General features: G+C 35.2%; 4 protein-coding genes across 5 annotated transcripts; 1 reads left to right on the top strand and 3 right to left on the bottom strand.

Moving 5' to 3' along the window:
• Positions 1-521: 521 nt before the first annotated feature.
• Positions 522-2,173, bottom strand: LOC111505434 (TIP41-like protein). The gene is made up of 4 exons (XM_023160237.2): positions 1,894-2,173; positions 1,646-1,831; positions 979-1,198; positions 522-925 (listed from the first exon to the last, which is right to left on the bottom strand). Exons 1-4 carry the CDS (start codon positions 2,070-2,072, stop codon positions 641-643), a joined length of 870 nt encoding a protein of 289 aa, XP_023016005.1. The 5' UTR covers positions 2,073-2,173; the 3' UTR covers positions 522-640.
• A 3,578-nt stretch (positions 2,174-5,751) lies between these two features.
• On the bottom strand, positions 5,752-7,806 carry LOC111515768 (uncharacterized). 2 transcript variants are annotated; one of them, XM_074181425.1, is made up of 2 exons: positions 7,615-7,806; positions 5,752-7,545 (listed from the first exon to the last, which is right to left on the bottom strand). In XM_074181425.1, the coding sequence occupies exons 1-2, from the start codon at positions 7,711-7,713 to the stop codon at positions 6,388-6,390; spliced, it is 1,257 nt and encodes a 418-aa protein (XP_074037526.1). In that variant the 5' UTR covers positions 7,714-7,806; the 3' UTR covers positions 5,752-6,387. The 2 variants fall into 2 exon arrangements, with proteins under 2 accessions (XP_074037526.1, XP_074037525.1); XM_074181424.1 differs by having other exon boundaries at positions 7,597-7,805.
• An 881-nt stretch (positions 7,807-8,687) lies between these two features.
• LOC141485215 (uncharacterized) lies at positions 8,688-10,347 on the bottom strand. The gene is made up of 2 exons (XM_074181487.1): positions 10,149-10,347; positions 8,688-10,085 (listed from the first exon to the last, which is right to left on the bottom strand). Exons 1-2 carry the CDS (start codon positions 10,260-10,262, stop codon positions 8,898-8,900), a joined length of 1,302 nt encoding a protein of 433 aa, XP_074037588.1. The 5' UTR covers positions 10,263-10,347; the 3' UTR covers positions 8,688-8,897.
• A 999-nt stretch (positions 10,348-11,346) lies between these two features.
• Positions 11,347-12,271, top strand: Trs20 (trafficking protein particle complex subunit 2). The gene is made up of 2 exons (XM_023171972.2): positions 11,347-11,511; positions 11,611-12,271. Exons 1-2 carry the CDS (start codon positions 11,425-11,427, stop codon positions 11,941-11,943), a joined length of 420 nt encoding a protein of 139 aa, XP_023027740.1. The 5' UTR covers positions 11,347-11,424; the 3' UTR covers positions 11,944-12,271.
• Positions 12,272-13,435: the final 1,164 nt, after the last annotated feature.

Consider the following 13,435-nt stretch of genomic DNA (forward strand, 5'->3'; position numbering starts at 1 on the left):
CGAAGCGTGTGGCAACGAAGTTGGTTCCAAAATTGCTGAAGTTTTATCAGAAAAATCGTAGCATTAGCTCAGGAATTGTTGAATGACTTCAGCGGCGATCCAGATTTGCCTAAAAGGGTCGTAACTGGTTATGAATCTCGGGTGTATGGTTATGACATCCAAACCAAGTCCAATCGTTCGATCAAGTGTCAAGGTTTTGCTCACTATTTTTTTTGATTATCGCGGCATAGTGCATTAGAAGTTCTTGTCACATAGTTGTACGGTCAATAAGGAGTATATCTTGAAGTTAGGCGCCACTGGCGAGAAGCAATACAAAGAAAACGTCCGTTATTGTAGAAATCCAATTCATGGTTTTTACATCACGATAATGCACCTGCTCACTCATCGTTTTTTCGCCAAAAACAACACTGTAATTATGTATCAACCACCATATTCCACAGATTTGGCCCTCTGCGACCTTTTCCTGTTCCCAAGATTCAAGAGACCCATGAAAGACCTTGTACACAAACAGAACAATTCACTTTTCATTAAATTATTTTTATTTTAAAATAAACTGAGGAATAATTACCAGAAACAAATCCACATTATTTACAACATAATCAATGAAATTTTCTTACATTCTAACTTAGTATGACATACACTATCCTTCTAAAGATCCAGTCGATTCAAGTTTGGTAGCAGGGAAAGTGATTTTTTCATAAATCGCAGTCCTTAACGGCATGTGAGGAGACAGTAGATTCGGGTCTCCAAAGACTGTTAGTGGCAGACTGAGTTCGTTAACACCACATTCCTTGTTTGTATATTCTCTGAGCACATAATCAGTGGAAAAATCATGGAAAACTCTTGTGTCATTAACCCGTACCATTACGTTATCGACCCTCAAGAAAAATCTCAATAGAACAAAGAAAGAACTTGGCATGACCCTCTGAAAATCATACATTATCATTGTAAGGACAAAAAATGGTGTAATTTACTCACAATCTTAAGTGTACAGGATGAAATTCCATTATCATGTAACTCGTCTTCGTACAGCATAAGTTCTTGGTAGAACAATATTTTCTCCTTTTCCTTCAACTTCTCCATGTTTATCCTTTCTTCTGTAGGGGTAATCACTGCCGAATTGTGTACTGTACCCCTGTAATCTGAGCTGAACGTCCAATCAAATGGTTTTATTTTCTGACCTAGATTTTCTGGCAACCTTGAAATTGAATTTTCGTAAACAAAGAAAATAATTACATTACAATGATAATATTGTTCGAAAACTTAATTTCATCAACAAAGCTTGTAATGAAACAAAATAAAGAAGTTATTCGGAAGAAATGTGAAAGAATTGGCTGATACTTCATGGAAATCCATTTTAATGAATTCAAAAAAAAACACTTTATTGTGAGATTTTCATTGGATGGTTTACAAAACCGCAGCACGTTTTGCTATACAATAACCTCATCAGGCGTTGCCATACTGAATAAATTCTACACAATTTGTGCTTCATGCAATAACAATTTCTACCTAATTAATGACTAATAATTTTACCCAAGTTTAGGTAAAAACTTCTTATTTCTCTATCAATTCTTGATCAATTAAAAACAAAATGATACTTTAATTTTTAAATATTTTGGGCTTTAAGTCATATATTTTTCAGTACCTTGATTCCTTCCAAGTTTCGGAATATGCCACCTCCACTTTGATGTATTCTTTTCCATTACAAACTTGCCTCAAAGCATCCAAAGCGTTAAATTCTATAAACGCGCCCGTTTTATGAGTCAAAATCAATCTATTGTTGGGGAAAACCATTTCTGGTAAATGTGGAAGTTCTAATTGGCTTTCATACCTGTGAAAATTCAACTGAGGAATATCAAAGCAATAGTTTTTAGAAGTGAAGTTTAGACTTACAGGCATAGTAAGCACTGCTCTTCTGACTTTACTTTGCATTTTTCACTGGTTCTACAAATTGAATGAAGGATGTGAGATTTTGTATATTTCACAGTCCAACCATTAAAAGTGTGTTCTTCCGAGTTTACCGGCAATCGTTGAATTTCGATTTCCCCCTCTGCGTTACTTATAGTACCCATGTCGATGGAATTTATAATTCAAAATCGGGAGAATATAAAACTCCTAATTTTAATTTGTATGAAATTAAAAATATAAATGAAGATAGGTCAGTTCTCCTTCTTTGCTTGATGGGTGTTTAGGTTTAGCCTCGGCTTTCAGAGATTTCAGGTCTTCTTTTTTATTTGGCCTCTGGAATCAAAGCCAGTGGACAGTCATCCTTTCAACCAAAGTTACTGTGACAAAAGAAATGTTCATTAACAAATTTCAGAACCTGTCAAATGGAAGTGTTTTCTATCATAATTTAAGTAATCCTCATATCAACAATTTGCAAATTAATTATTATGAAAAGAGAAATGAAAATTTCTGTTTTTTACCAGTTTTATTTGTAACTAACGTTACTGCAGTTTCGTCCTATTTGGACATTCTCAAACTTATACAACAAACTCAGTTTATTGTATAAGGTGTTTTTTTAGATATTCCCCAGAAAATGTTTCCGAACAAACTTCACACTTCTCAGACATGTGATGTCTCTCGTCAACACTAAGTGTATATTTCGTAGCAAACCCCTTAGAACATGTTTTGAAGACAAATCCTTTGGATTCTTCAACCCTGTGCTTACTTCTCAAGTGAGACCGTAAAGATACCCTGTAAAGAAAACCTTTTTAACAAAAGTCACAAACATAAGGCTTTTCATTGGTGTGCTGCCACATGTGAGTTTTCAAGGTGTACTTCGATGAGAAGCCATTCCCACAAAATTCGCACACGTGGGGCTTCAACTTTTCATGCATCATCTTCACATGAGTCATCAACTTCTCGTTGGTGAAGAATCTCTTCCCACAGGTTTAACATTTGAAGTTCATCATATTCATGTGCGCCTTCTTCTTATGAAGAAGGAATCTGTTTTTAAATCGGAATCCTTGGCCACATTCTTCACACATGTATTGTTTAGCTGAGCTTTTGAGATGTTAGGAATTGTGCCCCCATAAGCTTTCAAAGTTTTTACAGGTGGCTTCGCACAACTGGCCTACCGAAGGACCTGCAGTGTGCAACATTAAGTGTTTTTTTATATTGTCGGATCTTAATAATCATGCGGCTACAAATGTGGCATATGGTTTTCTTGTGCTTTGCATTGTGCAATCTATACGAGGATTTGTCGAAAAACTTCAAATTACAAATTTGACATGCGAAACTCTTCTCTTGCATTCTGTCAATAGAAGGATAATTAGTGCTGTCGATAAGTTCTTCCTATTGTATCTCGATTTCTTCTTTGACTATATTAACGAATTCAATCAGCTCCTGGGTCTCCTCAAAAGATTTCTGAACAACGATATTTGGAATCATTTCCTGATCTCTGACAGTGATATCTACTGCAGCAATTTCTGCTTATTTTTGAGACACTCCAAGAGTGTTTTATGAGCTTTGAGAATTCGTTTTTTGACCAATAGAGCGGCTTTAACCTCTTGGGCACATTCAAAACAGGAATACCTTGGAAGGCCATGGTTTTCCTCTACCTTAAAATGAATATTTTTCACGTATAGTCAGTGGGCATACTTGAAGACTGGCTATAAATCAAATCATCTAAAAGAACAATTCGTTCAGGCCAGTCTCAACACCCTACACAGTAGGTTAATGGACTGACACCTATCAGAAAACAACTACTCCCCTGGCTAATACCACGAAGGGCGTTGGATTATATCCGACAGGTGTCAGTGCAGGATTCTTCACTGAAGTTATTCCTGCATATGCTGTTGGCGATAAACTGCCGCAATAGATTTTCAATTATTGGAACACACTTGCAGACCGGTTTCGGGCTGTTTGGCCACTCATCAGTGCAAGGTAGTGTATATCATCAACATAAAGTCGATGATTTCTGATAATTGAAAATCGAATTCCGTCAGAGTATCATTCCTCGAACTAAGCTGAAGACTACAACAAACAACAGGTTTGTCGTCGCTCCATCTGCCTGTGAACGAGGTAACCAACTGCATATCCAAATTTGCCCAATTCCTCGTAAAAGGAAAGAAATCTTTCACGTATAGTCAGTGGGCATACTTGAAGACTGGCTATAAATCAAATCATCTAAAAGAACAATTCGTTCAGGCCAGTCTCAACACCCTACACAGTAGGTTAATGGACTGACACCTATCAGAAAACAACTACTCCCCTGGCTAATACCACGAAGGGCGTTGGATTATATCCGACAGGTGTCAGTGCAGGATTTTTCACTGAAGTTATTCCTGCATATGCTGTTGGCGATAAACTGCCGCAATAGATTTTCAATTATTGGAACACACTTGCAGACCGGTTTCGGGCTGTTTGGCCACTCATCAGTGCAAGGTAGTGTATATCATCAACATAAAGTCGATGATTTCTGATAATTGAAAATCGAATTCCGTCAGAGTATCATTCCTCGAACTAAGCTGAAGACTACAACAAACAACAGGTTTGTCGTCGCTCCATCTGCCTGTGAACGAGGTAACCAACTGCATATCCAAATTTGCCCAATTCCTCGTAAAAGGAAAGAAATCTTTCACGTATAGTCAGTGGGCATACTTGAATGAATAGTTCGTAAATTCTGACAATTCAATCTTAACTTGTTATACCTTGATCGAGGTTAATGCTTCCAACATTTTTGGAAAATCACCTCCGTATATATTCACTCTAGTTGGTGTGCATTTTAAACACAATCTACATTGATATACTTTCATGAGAGAAGTCATATTCAGTTAATTCTTTTGCTTTATTTTATTTATTTTATTCGCTCATTTCTACCATATACATGAAAATAAATATGGACTGGCCGTGACGTCAATTTTACTTATGTTCCACCAGTGGATCACACAACGTATTGCCGACAGCAAAATATTACAAATCAAATCCCAAAATTTTCACAATTAAAATATGCAACACGTAAAACGTACGTATTTGACGTGAGAGACTGAGTGATGTAAATGTCAAGATATGAATCTCTTCATCTCTTTTTAGTTGTTGAACTCACTGTGCTCTTTTCAATGGTTAGTCCATATTATAATGTCACTGATTTCTACCAATCTGACACAGTATATAGTAATAAAATTCCAAAGAGATGAAAACGCGGGAAAACGTATAATTGACCTTGAACTTTATTACATTTCAGAGAGCTTCTCTGAGAGAAAACAGAGAGAAAACAAAAAATATAAATCAGAAATGAAACTGTTAATTTTTGGAAACGACTGTTCGATACTGTTTAATTCCATTTCGATAGAAAATCGAATTTCAAAAAATATCAAGAGGTCACTTGCAGTGAGACTTACTCCCTCTTCTAAACAACTTTCCAAAATGTATATTGTAATATTTGTTAAACAGAACAAAGTACATGAATACGACATAACCATTAACTCAAAAACAATATGTCGCACGTATAGACAGAAAACAGATTGTTTACTATTCTAAGTTTTACGGTGTTGTCAATTTTGTATCAAATGTTAGTAGTCTATCTTTGTTAAGCGATTTTGAAGAAATTAACGACTAAAGAATGTAAAAAGTATTAATTGTTTAATACTTGTACCTTGTGGTACTGTTTATATGTAGCTTTCACCTATTCGGTCATCCCAATGTTAGTGAAAAGGTTCACTCTCATTAACCTAGTTTTCCAATGTAAAACACTATATCTTTTATGTAGGATGAATTCTAGTACTTGTAGAACGTCCATCCAAATAATGAGCTTGAAAATAGAAATTACTTTATTGATAATGACAAGCAATATGATTATCACAACATTTAATACAAATTCTTAACATTTTGTAAAAATAAATCATCCAAAATTACGAGTAAAATAATATTTTGAACCAATAAAATTTCTAATATGATCTTCATATCAGCAGGAAACGTTTTAATATATGTAATAATACAAATTCTAATGAAGGAATATATCAAAACAGAAGTTGAAGTTTTATCCACCACTCTGAGAACATAAATATGACCATGTTTAAAATTATGGATCTACTGTTTTCTGCTTGATGTCACCATTTGGGGAAAATGCTAGTCCTTCTCGGTTAACATTTTTCCCTACTGCGAGATTTTAACTAAACAGTTTTACAAAAACGCAACACGTGTTTCGCTATACAATACCTTCTTCAGGCAATAAAGACAAGCCTGAAGAAGCTATTGTGTAGTGAAACACGATTCCATCATAATTTTTCCTTATCACTTTTCAGCAATTCATCAACTATTTTCTTTATGGATAAGTATAGCCTATTTCATTCTCAGATAAATCACATAATTTGTATTTCTTTTCAAGGACTTGAAATTTCACACAAAAAATTTGTGAATGACTTAGATCAAGTCTAAAAATTTTCAGTTTGTGACATGTTCATCCTCAGCTGGATCATTCTTAATGATATTATGAACTTCTTTAAGGTGGTTTTTCAGGTATTCCCCTGAAAATGTCTCTGAACAAACCTCACACTTCTCAGACATGTGATACCTCTCGTGAACTTTGAGGGCATAATTTGTAGCGAACCCCTTAGAACATGTTTTGCATACAAACCCTTTAGATTCTACAACACCGTGCTTACGTTTCAAGTGAAGCCTTAAAGAAGCATTGTGACGAAAGCCTTCTTCGCAGAAGAAACAAACATAAGGCTTTTCATTGGTATGCTGCCGCTTGTGAGTTTTCAAGGCGTACGTTGATGAGAAGCCAGTCTTACAAAATTCACAAACGTGAGGCTTCAATTTCTCATGTATCTTTCGCACGTGTGTCATTAAATTCCCGTAGGTGAAGAATCCTTTCCCGCATGTTTCACACTTGAAGTTTCGCAAACCCATGTGCGCCTTCTTCTTGTGGAGCCGGAGTTTGTCTTTGAATCGGAACCCCTGGCCACATTCTTTACACTCATACTGTTTCGGTGAGCTTTTATGCTGATTGAAAATGTGTCCCCGCAGGCTCTCGAAGTTTTTGCAAGTTACCCCACAAATCTGGCATACCGAAGGACCTGCGGAGTGCAGTCTTATGTGTTTTTTTATGTTGTTGGATTTTATCAGGCGGCTACAAATGTGGCACTTGGTTTTCTTGTACTTGGCTTTGTGAAAATTATTCAAGGATTCATCAAGACTATTTTCTTGCATTCTACCAATAGAACAAGAATCATTTGCAGTGTCGATGAGTTCTTCTTGTTCTATCTTGATCTCTTCATCAGCTATATTGACGAATTCAATGGGGGTCTGTTCCTGGGTGTCGTTGGTCGAGTTCAAGTTTGTCTCCTGGGTCTCCCCAAAAGATTTCTGCACAAAAGTATTTGTATTTGGTATAATCTCTTGATCTCTGATAGAGAAAACAGATTCTATTGCACCTATATCCGCTGCTTTTTCCTGGAATGATTTCTGTTTAGCTTGGATCCTCTCCTGGAGTATTTTATGAGCTTTGAGAATCCGTTTCTTGACTAACAAAGCGGTTTTAACCTCTTGAGCACATTTAGAACAGGAATACCTTGGGAGACCATCATTTTCTTGCACCTTAAAAAATGATTTGAAAATATTGATAATTCAATTGAAACAATTTTCTACCTTGATTGAGGTTAATACCTCCAACATTTTCGGGAAATCCCCTCTGTATATATTCACTCTAGTTGGCGTGCGTTTTAAACACAATCTACATTGATATACATTTATGGAAGAAGTCATATTTATTTAATTAAATTGCTTTATTATTGTTATTATTGTACTTATTACTTCTTCCCTTTATCTCCTTCATTTTACGTCAATCACAGATTACAGAAATTTTAGTGTTTTGTGCCGCCAATCTGACAGTTCTGTTAATTGATGACCAAACAATAACTGGTTAGTTAGCGAGATAAAAAGACAGATTTAACGACCCGTTAGAAAGAATGACGTCTCACCACCAAGTACCAAACAATTGTTGCTGTTTTTAATTAAATACTAGAATATAAGTTATTTCGAAACATTCATCTCTCCCAAATACTTGGGACTTTGTTCACGAGATGGAGCTGTTACTAGTTAACAATCTTTCTCTTGGACGAAGGTTTCATACATGCAGTCGAGCCTGCACTGCTGAAAGATAATACCTTGAAACCATTCTGTAGGTAATCTACTCGAATAATTTCAGCATGGTCCTGCTGCTGGATGAACGATAAATATCTGCGAGACACCTCTGTAAGGTATCTTGCATGAATGTCTGTCGGATATAATTCAATATCCAGCGAGGTATTGGCTGGGAAAGTAATTGTTTTCGGGCAGCATTCACATAATCTGCAGTGTATGTAGTTGGTAGGGAAAAATGTTTCTAGATTTCATTTTGAAATATTTACTTTGTACTATGTATGCATACCCTGAAGCTTCTGGATTCTATCCACAACAGAGCCATCTGCCTGGCTGGAGACACGAATATCACTTGCAACTTTGATAGTCTAGAACATCGAAGAAAGGTTGGGGATTTGTCTCTTTTCTATAGATATTTTTTTGATAATATTCAATACAGCAGCTTTAATGAGTTTACTTTGGAAAATTTCAATTCGAGATCTGGTTTTTATTCATTGTAAAACACTATAACTTATCTATCAGTTGAATTCTACTACTTATAGAACATTAATCGAAATCGTGAATTTGAAAATAAAATTAGTTTTTTGATAAAACAAACATTATGATTATTATAACATTTAATACAACTTTTCAACATTTTGTAAAAAAAAAATCATTCAAAATTACAACTGAAATGATAGTTTGAATTACAATCGAATGAATATAATAATACATACATTTGTTTTTCCAGAAACTTTTAGACGACTTCAAATTTTACACAAAATAGTATTGAAAGATGATTTCCTTTACTATATCAGAATTGCAAATGTTCACTTGGTGTCATCCTCATTTTGTTTTTTCTTAATGATATTATGAACTTCTTTAAGGTGGTTTTTCAGGTATTCCCCAGAAAACGTCTCTGAACAAATTTCACACTTTTCAGACATGTGAAGCCTCTCGTGAACATTGAGAGCGTAATTGGTAGCGAACCCCTTAGAACATGTTTTGCATACAAAGGCTTTAGATTCCTCGACGCCATGCTTAGATTTCAAGTGAGAGCGTAAAGAGACTCTTTGACGAAATCCTTCTTCGCAGAAGTCACAAACATAAGGCTTTTCATTGGTGTGCTGTCGCTTGTGGGTTTTCAAGGCATACGTCGATGAGAAGCCAGTCCCACAAAATTCACAAACATGGGGCCTCAACTTCTCATGCGTCATTCTCACGTGCGTCATCAAATTTCCATTGGTGAAGAAGCCCTTCCCACAGGTTTCACATTTGAAGTTTCGCAAACCCATGTGGGCCTTCTTCTTATGGAGCAGGAACTTATATTTGATTCGGAACCCTTGGCCGCATTCTTCGCAAACATACTGTTCAGCCGAGCTTTTGTGCTGATAGAAAATGTGCCCTCGCAGACTCTCAATGTTCTTACAAGTAGCCCCACACATCTGGCATACCGATGGGCCTGCAGTGTGCAGCATTATATGTTTTTTTATATTGTCGGATCTTATCATGCGGCTACAAATGTGGCATTTGGTTTTCTTGTGTTTCGCATTGTGCAAATTATAGGAGGGTTTGTCAAGAAACGACAAGTTACATATTTCACATGCGAGACTTTTCTCTTGCATTCTAGTAAAGATTTGGTGAATAGGAGAAGGATCATTTGTGCTGTCAATGAGTTCTTCTTGTTCTATCTTTATTTCTTCGTCCGCTATATTAACGAATTCTATCGGGAGCTGTTCCTGCTTGTCATCAGACAAATTGGAGTTTTTCTCCCGGGTCTCCTCCAAAGATTTTTGAACCACTGTTGTTGGTATTCTTTCCTGATCTCTGATATTGATAACCGACTCTACTGCGCCGATTTCTGCTGCTTTCTTCAGAAATAATTTCTGTTTATTTTTGAGAGTCTCCATGAGCGTTTTGTGAGCTTTGACAATCCGTTTTTTCACTAGCAGAGCTGTTTTAACTTCTTGAGCACATTTAGAACAAGAATACCTTGGTAGACCATCGTTTTCTCTTACCTTAATTGAAAAAAAAAACAATTTAAAAAAAACCCATACAAGTGCATGTAAACCATTTTTTACCTTGATTGAGGTTAATACTTCTAACATTTTGGGAAAATCTCCTCCGTATATATTCACTCTAGTTGGGGTGCGTTTCAAGCACAATCTACATTGATATAAATTTACGGAAGTCATTTTATTTTCTTTATTTATTACTCGATCATCTTTCGCCAATCTGACAGTTTTGAGATATGTTATGACACCTGTTACAAGGTTGCCAGTTCAATTTTTTATGAAAGGGTAGAATGAGACAAAGAGATAACGAAAGAGCGACCAGTGATAGCCGTATCATCATGACTAGCTTAGGCTTTAAGTTAGCTTGATTCGTAAATTTTATATGCATTGAATAAAAATCAGCCTCAAGCCCACAAAGATAAGCTAAGCTTTCATGAACCCAACCTAGCTTTCTGTTTGCGGTGTGGACTATATAACAAGTACCACTATAACTTACAATTGTACCTACAAGTAACATATTTATATCCTACAATATTCAACCTTCCGTCCTTGTATTGATTTTACTGCCTAACAAAAGATCTTATTTTACTTTTCACGTCTAGACCATACACCAATTTTGACGAGTAATCATTGATTTTGACTTGAAACACTTCACTTCGTTTATTGTTACATTTAAATGTTACTTTTATTACTTATGGATGTTTATCACTGTTTGTGTTATTGTGTTGTTTATATTATTTTGACTGACTTATAATATGGTTACATATTATTTGGACTGAGTTTTATAAAATGGTTATATGTAGTTATTTACATTTATATGTTTTTACATTTACTTTTATAATTGACATTTCCTTTGTTTATTGTGCATTGATTCCTGTCAACTGTACTTTTCAACCAAAGAAATAAATATTATTATTATTATAATTATTGTATATTTGTAAAGGAAAGTGACGCTATATGAAAGTGTATATTTTATCGCGTATTTTGTTCGTGACGCATATGTTCTTTTAAATTATCTCAATTGTATCTGTTGCCCATTTGGAGTCATAATTGTTTTTTGTAGTGAATAAGGTTTAAAAAGTTTTAAAAAGGGATAAGACGAAGGCCCATCCCATAGACGGCGTTTCCCGTTTGGAAAAACTGACAACATTCGGTATTTCTCTGTCCTCTATTCCTCAATAGGTTGAATAAGGATATAATTACATTGAATTTGCATCAGTTTCACCGATGGAAACACCACTATATAGAAAAAATATTTCAATATTGAATTAAAATTACGGATACGTACATTTAGTCACGACCAAACATTCAAAATTTCAGGAATTCTGTGATAATTCCTAAAATGATCGGCACGTATTACTTTGTTATTGTAGGCCACAATGATAAACCACTTTTCGAAATGGAATTCACCAATAGTAAAGATCCTAAGGTATTGCATATATTTATCGGGTAACTTCTAACCAAAGTTATTCATTACTGAAAATGTCTTGGGAAATTCAAAATTAGATTAACAAGCTATTCTCTTCAGAAAGAAGATCACCGCCACTTGAATCAATTCATCGCTCATTCAGCTCTGGACCTCATCGACGAACATAAATGGAAAACCCACAACATGAACCTGAAGTCTGTCGACAAATTCAACCAGTGGTTCGTATCAGCTTTCGTTACGGCAAGTTTGATCAGATTCGTCATTGTTCACGACAACCGAAACGATGATGGAATTAAAAACTTTTTCTCAGAGATGTACGAGGCTTATATAAAACATTCCATGAATCCCTTCTATGAAGAAGATACACCTATCAAATCCATTGCTTTTGAGAAGAAGGCACAACTGTATGGAAAAAAATACCTGTCTAGTTAATGATTGTTTTTAGTTGTTTTTACTACTGGCATCATTATCTTTCCTGAAGATTGTCCTACTTATTTATTTCAAGATGTATAATAGATTTATAAACAGTAGAGGTCACGAAATATTTTATAAATCAACATATTATACACGGAAAAACTACAAAAACTGATGTGAATTTCATCCTTTCAGTGGAGTCCTTTATCTGTGAGAACATACTGGAAATTGGAGTGAAATATATTTCACTAGGAATTGCCATGTTTCGGAGGCATTTTTAGATTCCTGTACTATTAATACAAATTCTATGAAATGATATTGTAAATAGTGGTGAATGATCATTAATCTACTGATCAAAATATATTTGACCAGCCACGTAGAACCATTATGAAACTTTTCTATAAAAATTGATGTAAGTAAATTAAAGTTAACAAAACTGGTTTTAAATTTTACCCTGTCAATGTAAGAAGTAAAACTGGAACCTCTGGCGTAGTATGAATCTAAAAATAAACATTTTTCCCAATCACCAGAAAAGCAGTACTCTTGTCGAGACGTGTGTTTCGCCAATCAAGTTGGCGTCTTCAGGACAAGAACACGCCAACCAAGTTAGTTTAGGAATAGTTGGAAAAAAATCACACTTTTCCAATCTGATAATCTAAACCGGGCATGTTTCCACAACATGCTGGAATCTGGTAAAATCTACAATTTCTCATCAGAAATATTCAAACTTTGAAAGTATGAACAATATTGTTCAAGTTAGTTCGGCTTCCGTTTAAGAGATGGCAGAACCGACGAACATTTGAAATTGTCAAGAACCAGGAAAACTAGCTCCTGTTTCGAATTCAGTAAGTGAATCTTTGTGTAGATAAAAGGTCAATCAATTATACAAAGAAACTCTGGTGTTTTCCCGATTAATTATTGTTTTCTCAAATACTCGCGACGCGAGAAATGAGATTGTCCTAACTTTGTACACCTGTTGATAGATGCCGCCAGAATGGAAATTTTGTTCAGATCTTAATTTATCGACCACCATATTAAAAAAAATCTATCACCTTATACTAATTTACTCCCAAATGTAAATAACATTGGAAATTAAAGTGCCAACTGGACCCTGTCGAGCAGTGTCACTTTCAAGTGTATTCAGCACGTCTGTGAATGGGAGGAGGAACTTTAGAATACATGAAAATGCCAATTCTGAGCTCTATGGGCTTTATATTTTTTGGCACTAGGTTGAGAGTTTTCAACAAAATATTTTACATGTTTGAAGGGATGAATCTTCTTATCTCAAGACATTTTCAGTTGAGTCTCACTTCTGTATTGACTAAAAAGTTTCAATAAAATTCATGATTCACACATTTCAAGACCACAAACCTGAATGTTGATTCAGCTTCCGCTTGAGAGAGGGCAAAACCGAAAATAAAAACACAAAGTTAATTCAGCTTCCGCTTGAGAGAGGGCAATACTGAAAATGAAAAATATAAATATTTCTGAAATGATTGAAAATAAGAAG

The sequence above is a fragment of the Leptinotarsa decemlineata genome, unplaced genomic scaffold, assembly GCF_025532065.1.
Source record: "Leptinotarsa decemlineata unplaced genomic scaffold, Ldec_3_MD MMD2_tig00026314_RagTag_RagTag, whole genome shotgun sequence".
NCBI classification, from domain to species: Eukaryota; Metazoa; Arthropoda; class Insecta; order Coleoptera; family Chrysomelidae; genus Leptinotarsa; species Leptinotarsa decemlineata.

Excerpts from the sequence above, each read along its gene's own strand:
- LOC111505434 (XM_023160237.2), bottom strand. The coding sequence starts at position 2,072 with ATGGGTACTATAAGTAACGCAGAGGGGGAAATCGAAATTCAACGATTG. Across the intron at positions 1,199-1,645 it reads GAAACTTGGAAGGAATCAAG|GTTGCCAGAAAATCTAGGTC; the intron begins GTACTGAAAAAT and ends TTCAATTTCAAG. Across the intron at positions 926-978 it reads CATCCTGTACACTTAAGATT|AGGGTCATGCCAAGTTCTTT; the intron begins GTGAGTAAATTA and ends TATGATTTTCAG.
- Trs20 (XM_023171972.2), top strand. The coding sequence starts at position 11,425 with ATGATCGGCACGTATTACTTTGTTATTGTAGGCCACAATGATAAACCA. Across the intron at positions 11,512-11,610 it reads CCAATAGTAAAGATCCTAAG|AAAGAAGATCACCGCCACTT; the intron begins GTATTGCATATA and ends TATTCTCTTCAG.
- LOC141485215 (XM_074181487.1), bottom strand. The coding sequence starts at position 10,262 with ATGACTTCCGTAAATTTATATCAATGTAGATTGTGCTTGAAACGCACC. Across the intron at positions 10,086-10,148 it reads AAGTATTAACCTCAATCAAG|GTAAGAGAAAACGATGGTCT; the intron begins GTAAAAAATGGT and ends TTTTCAATTAAG.
- LOC111515768 (XM_074181424.1), bottom strand. The coding sequence starts at position 7,713 with ATGACTTCTTCCATAAATGTATATCAATGTAGATTGTGTTTAAAACGC. Across the intron at positions 7,546-7,596 it reads AGGTATTAACCTCAATCAAG|GTGCAAGAAAATGATGGTCT; the intron begins GTAGAAAATTGT and ends TCATTTTTTAAG.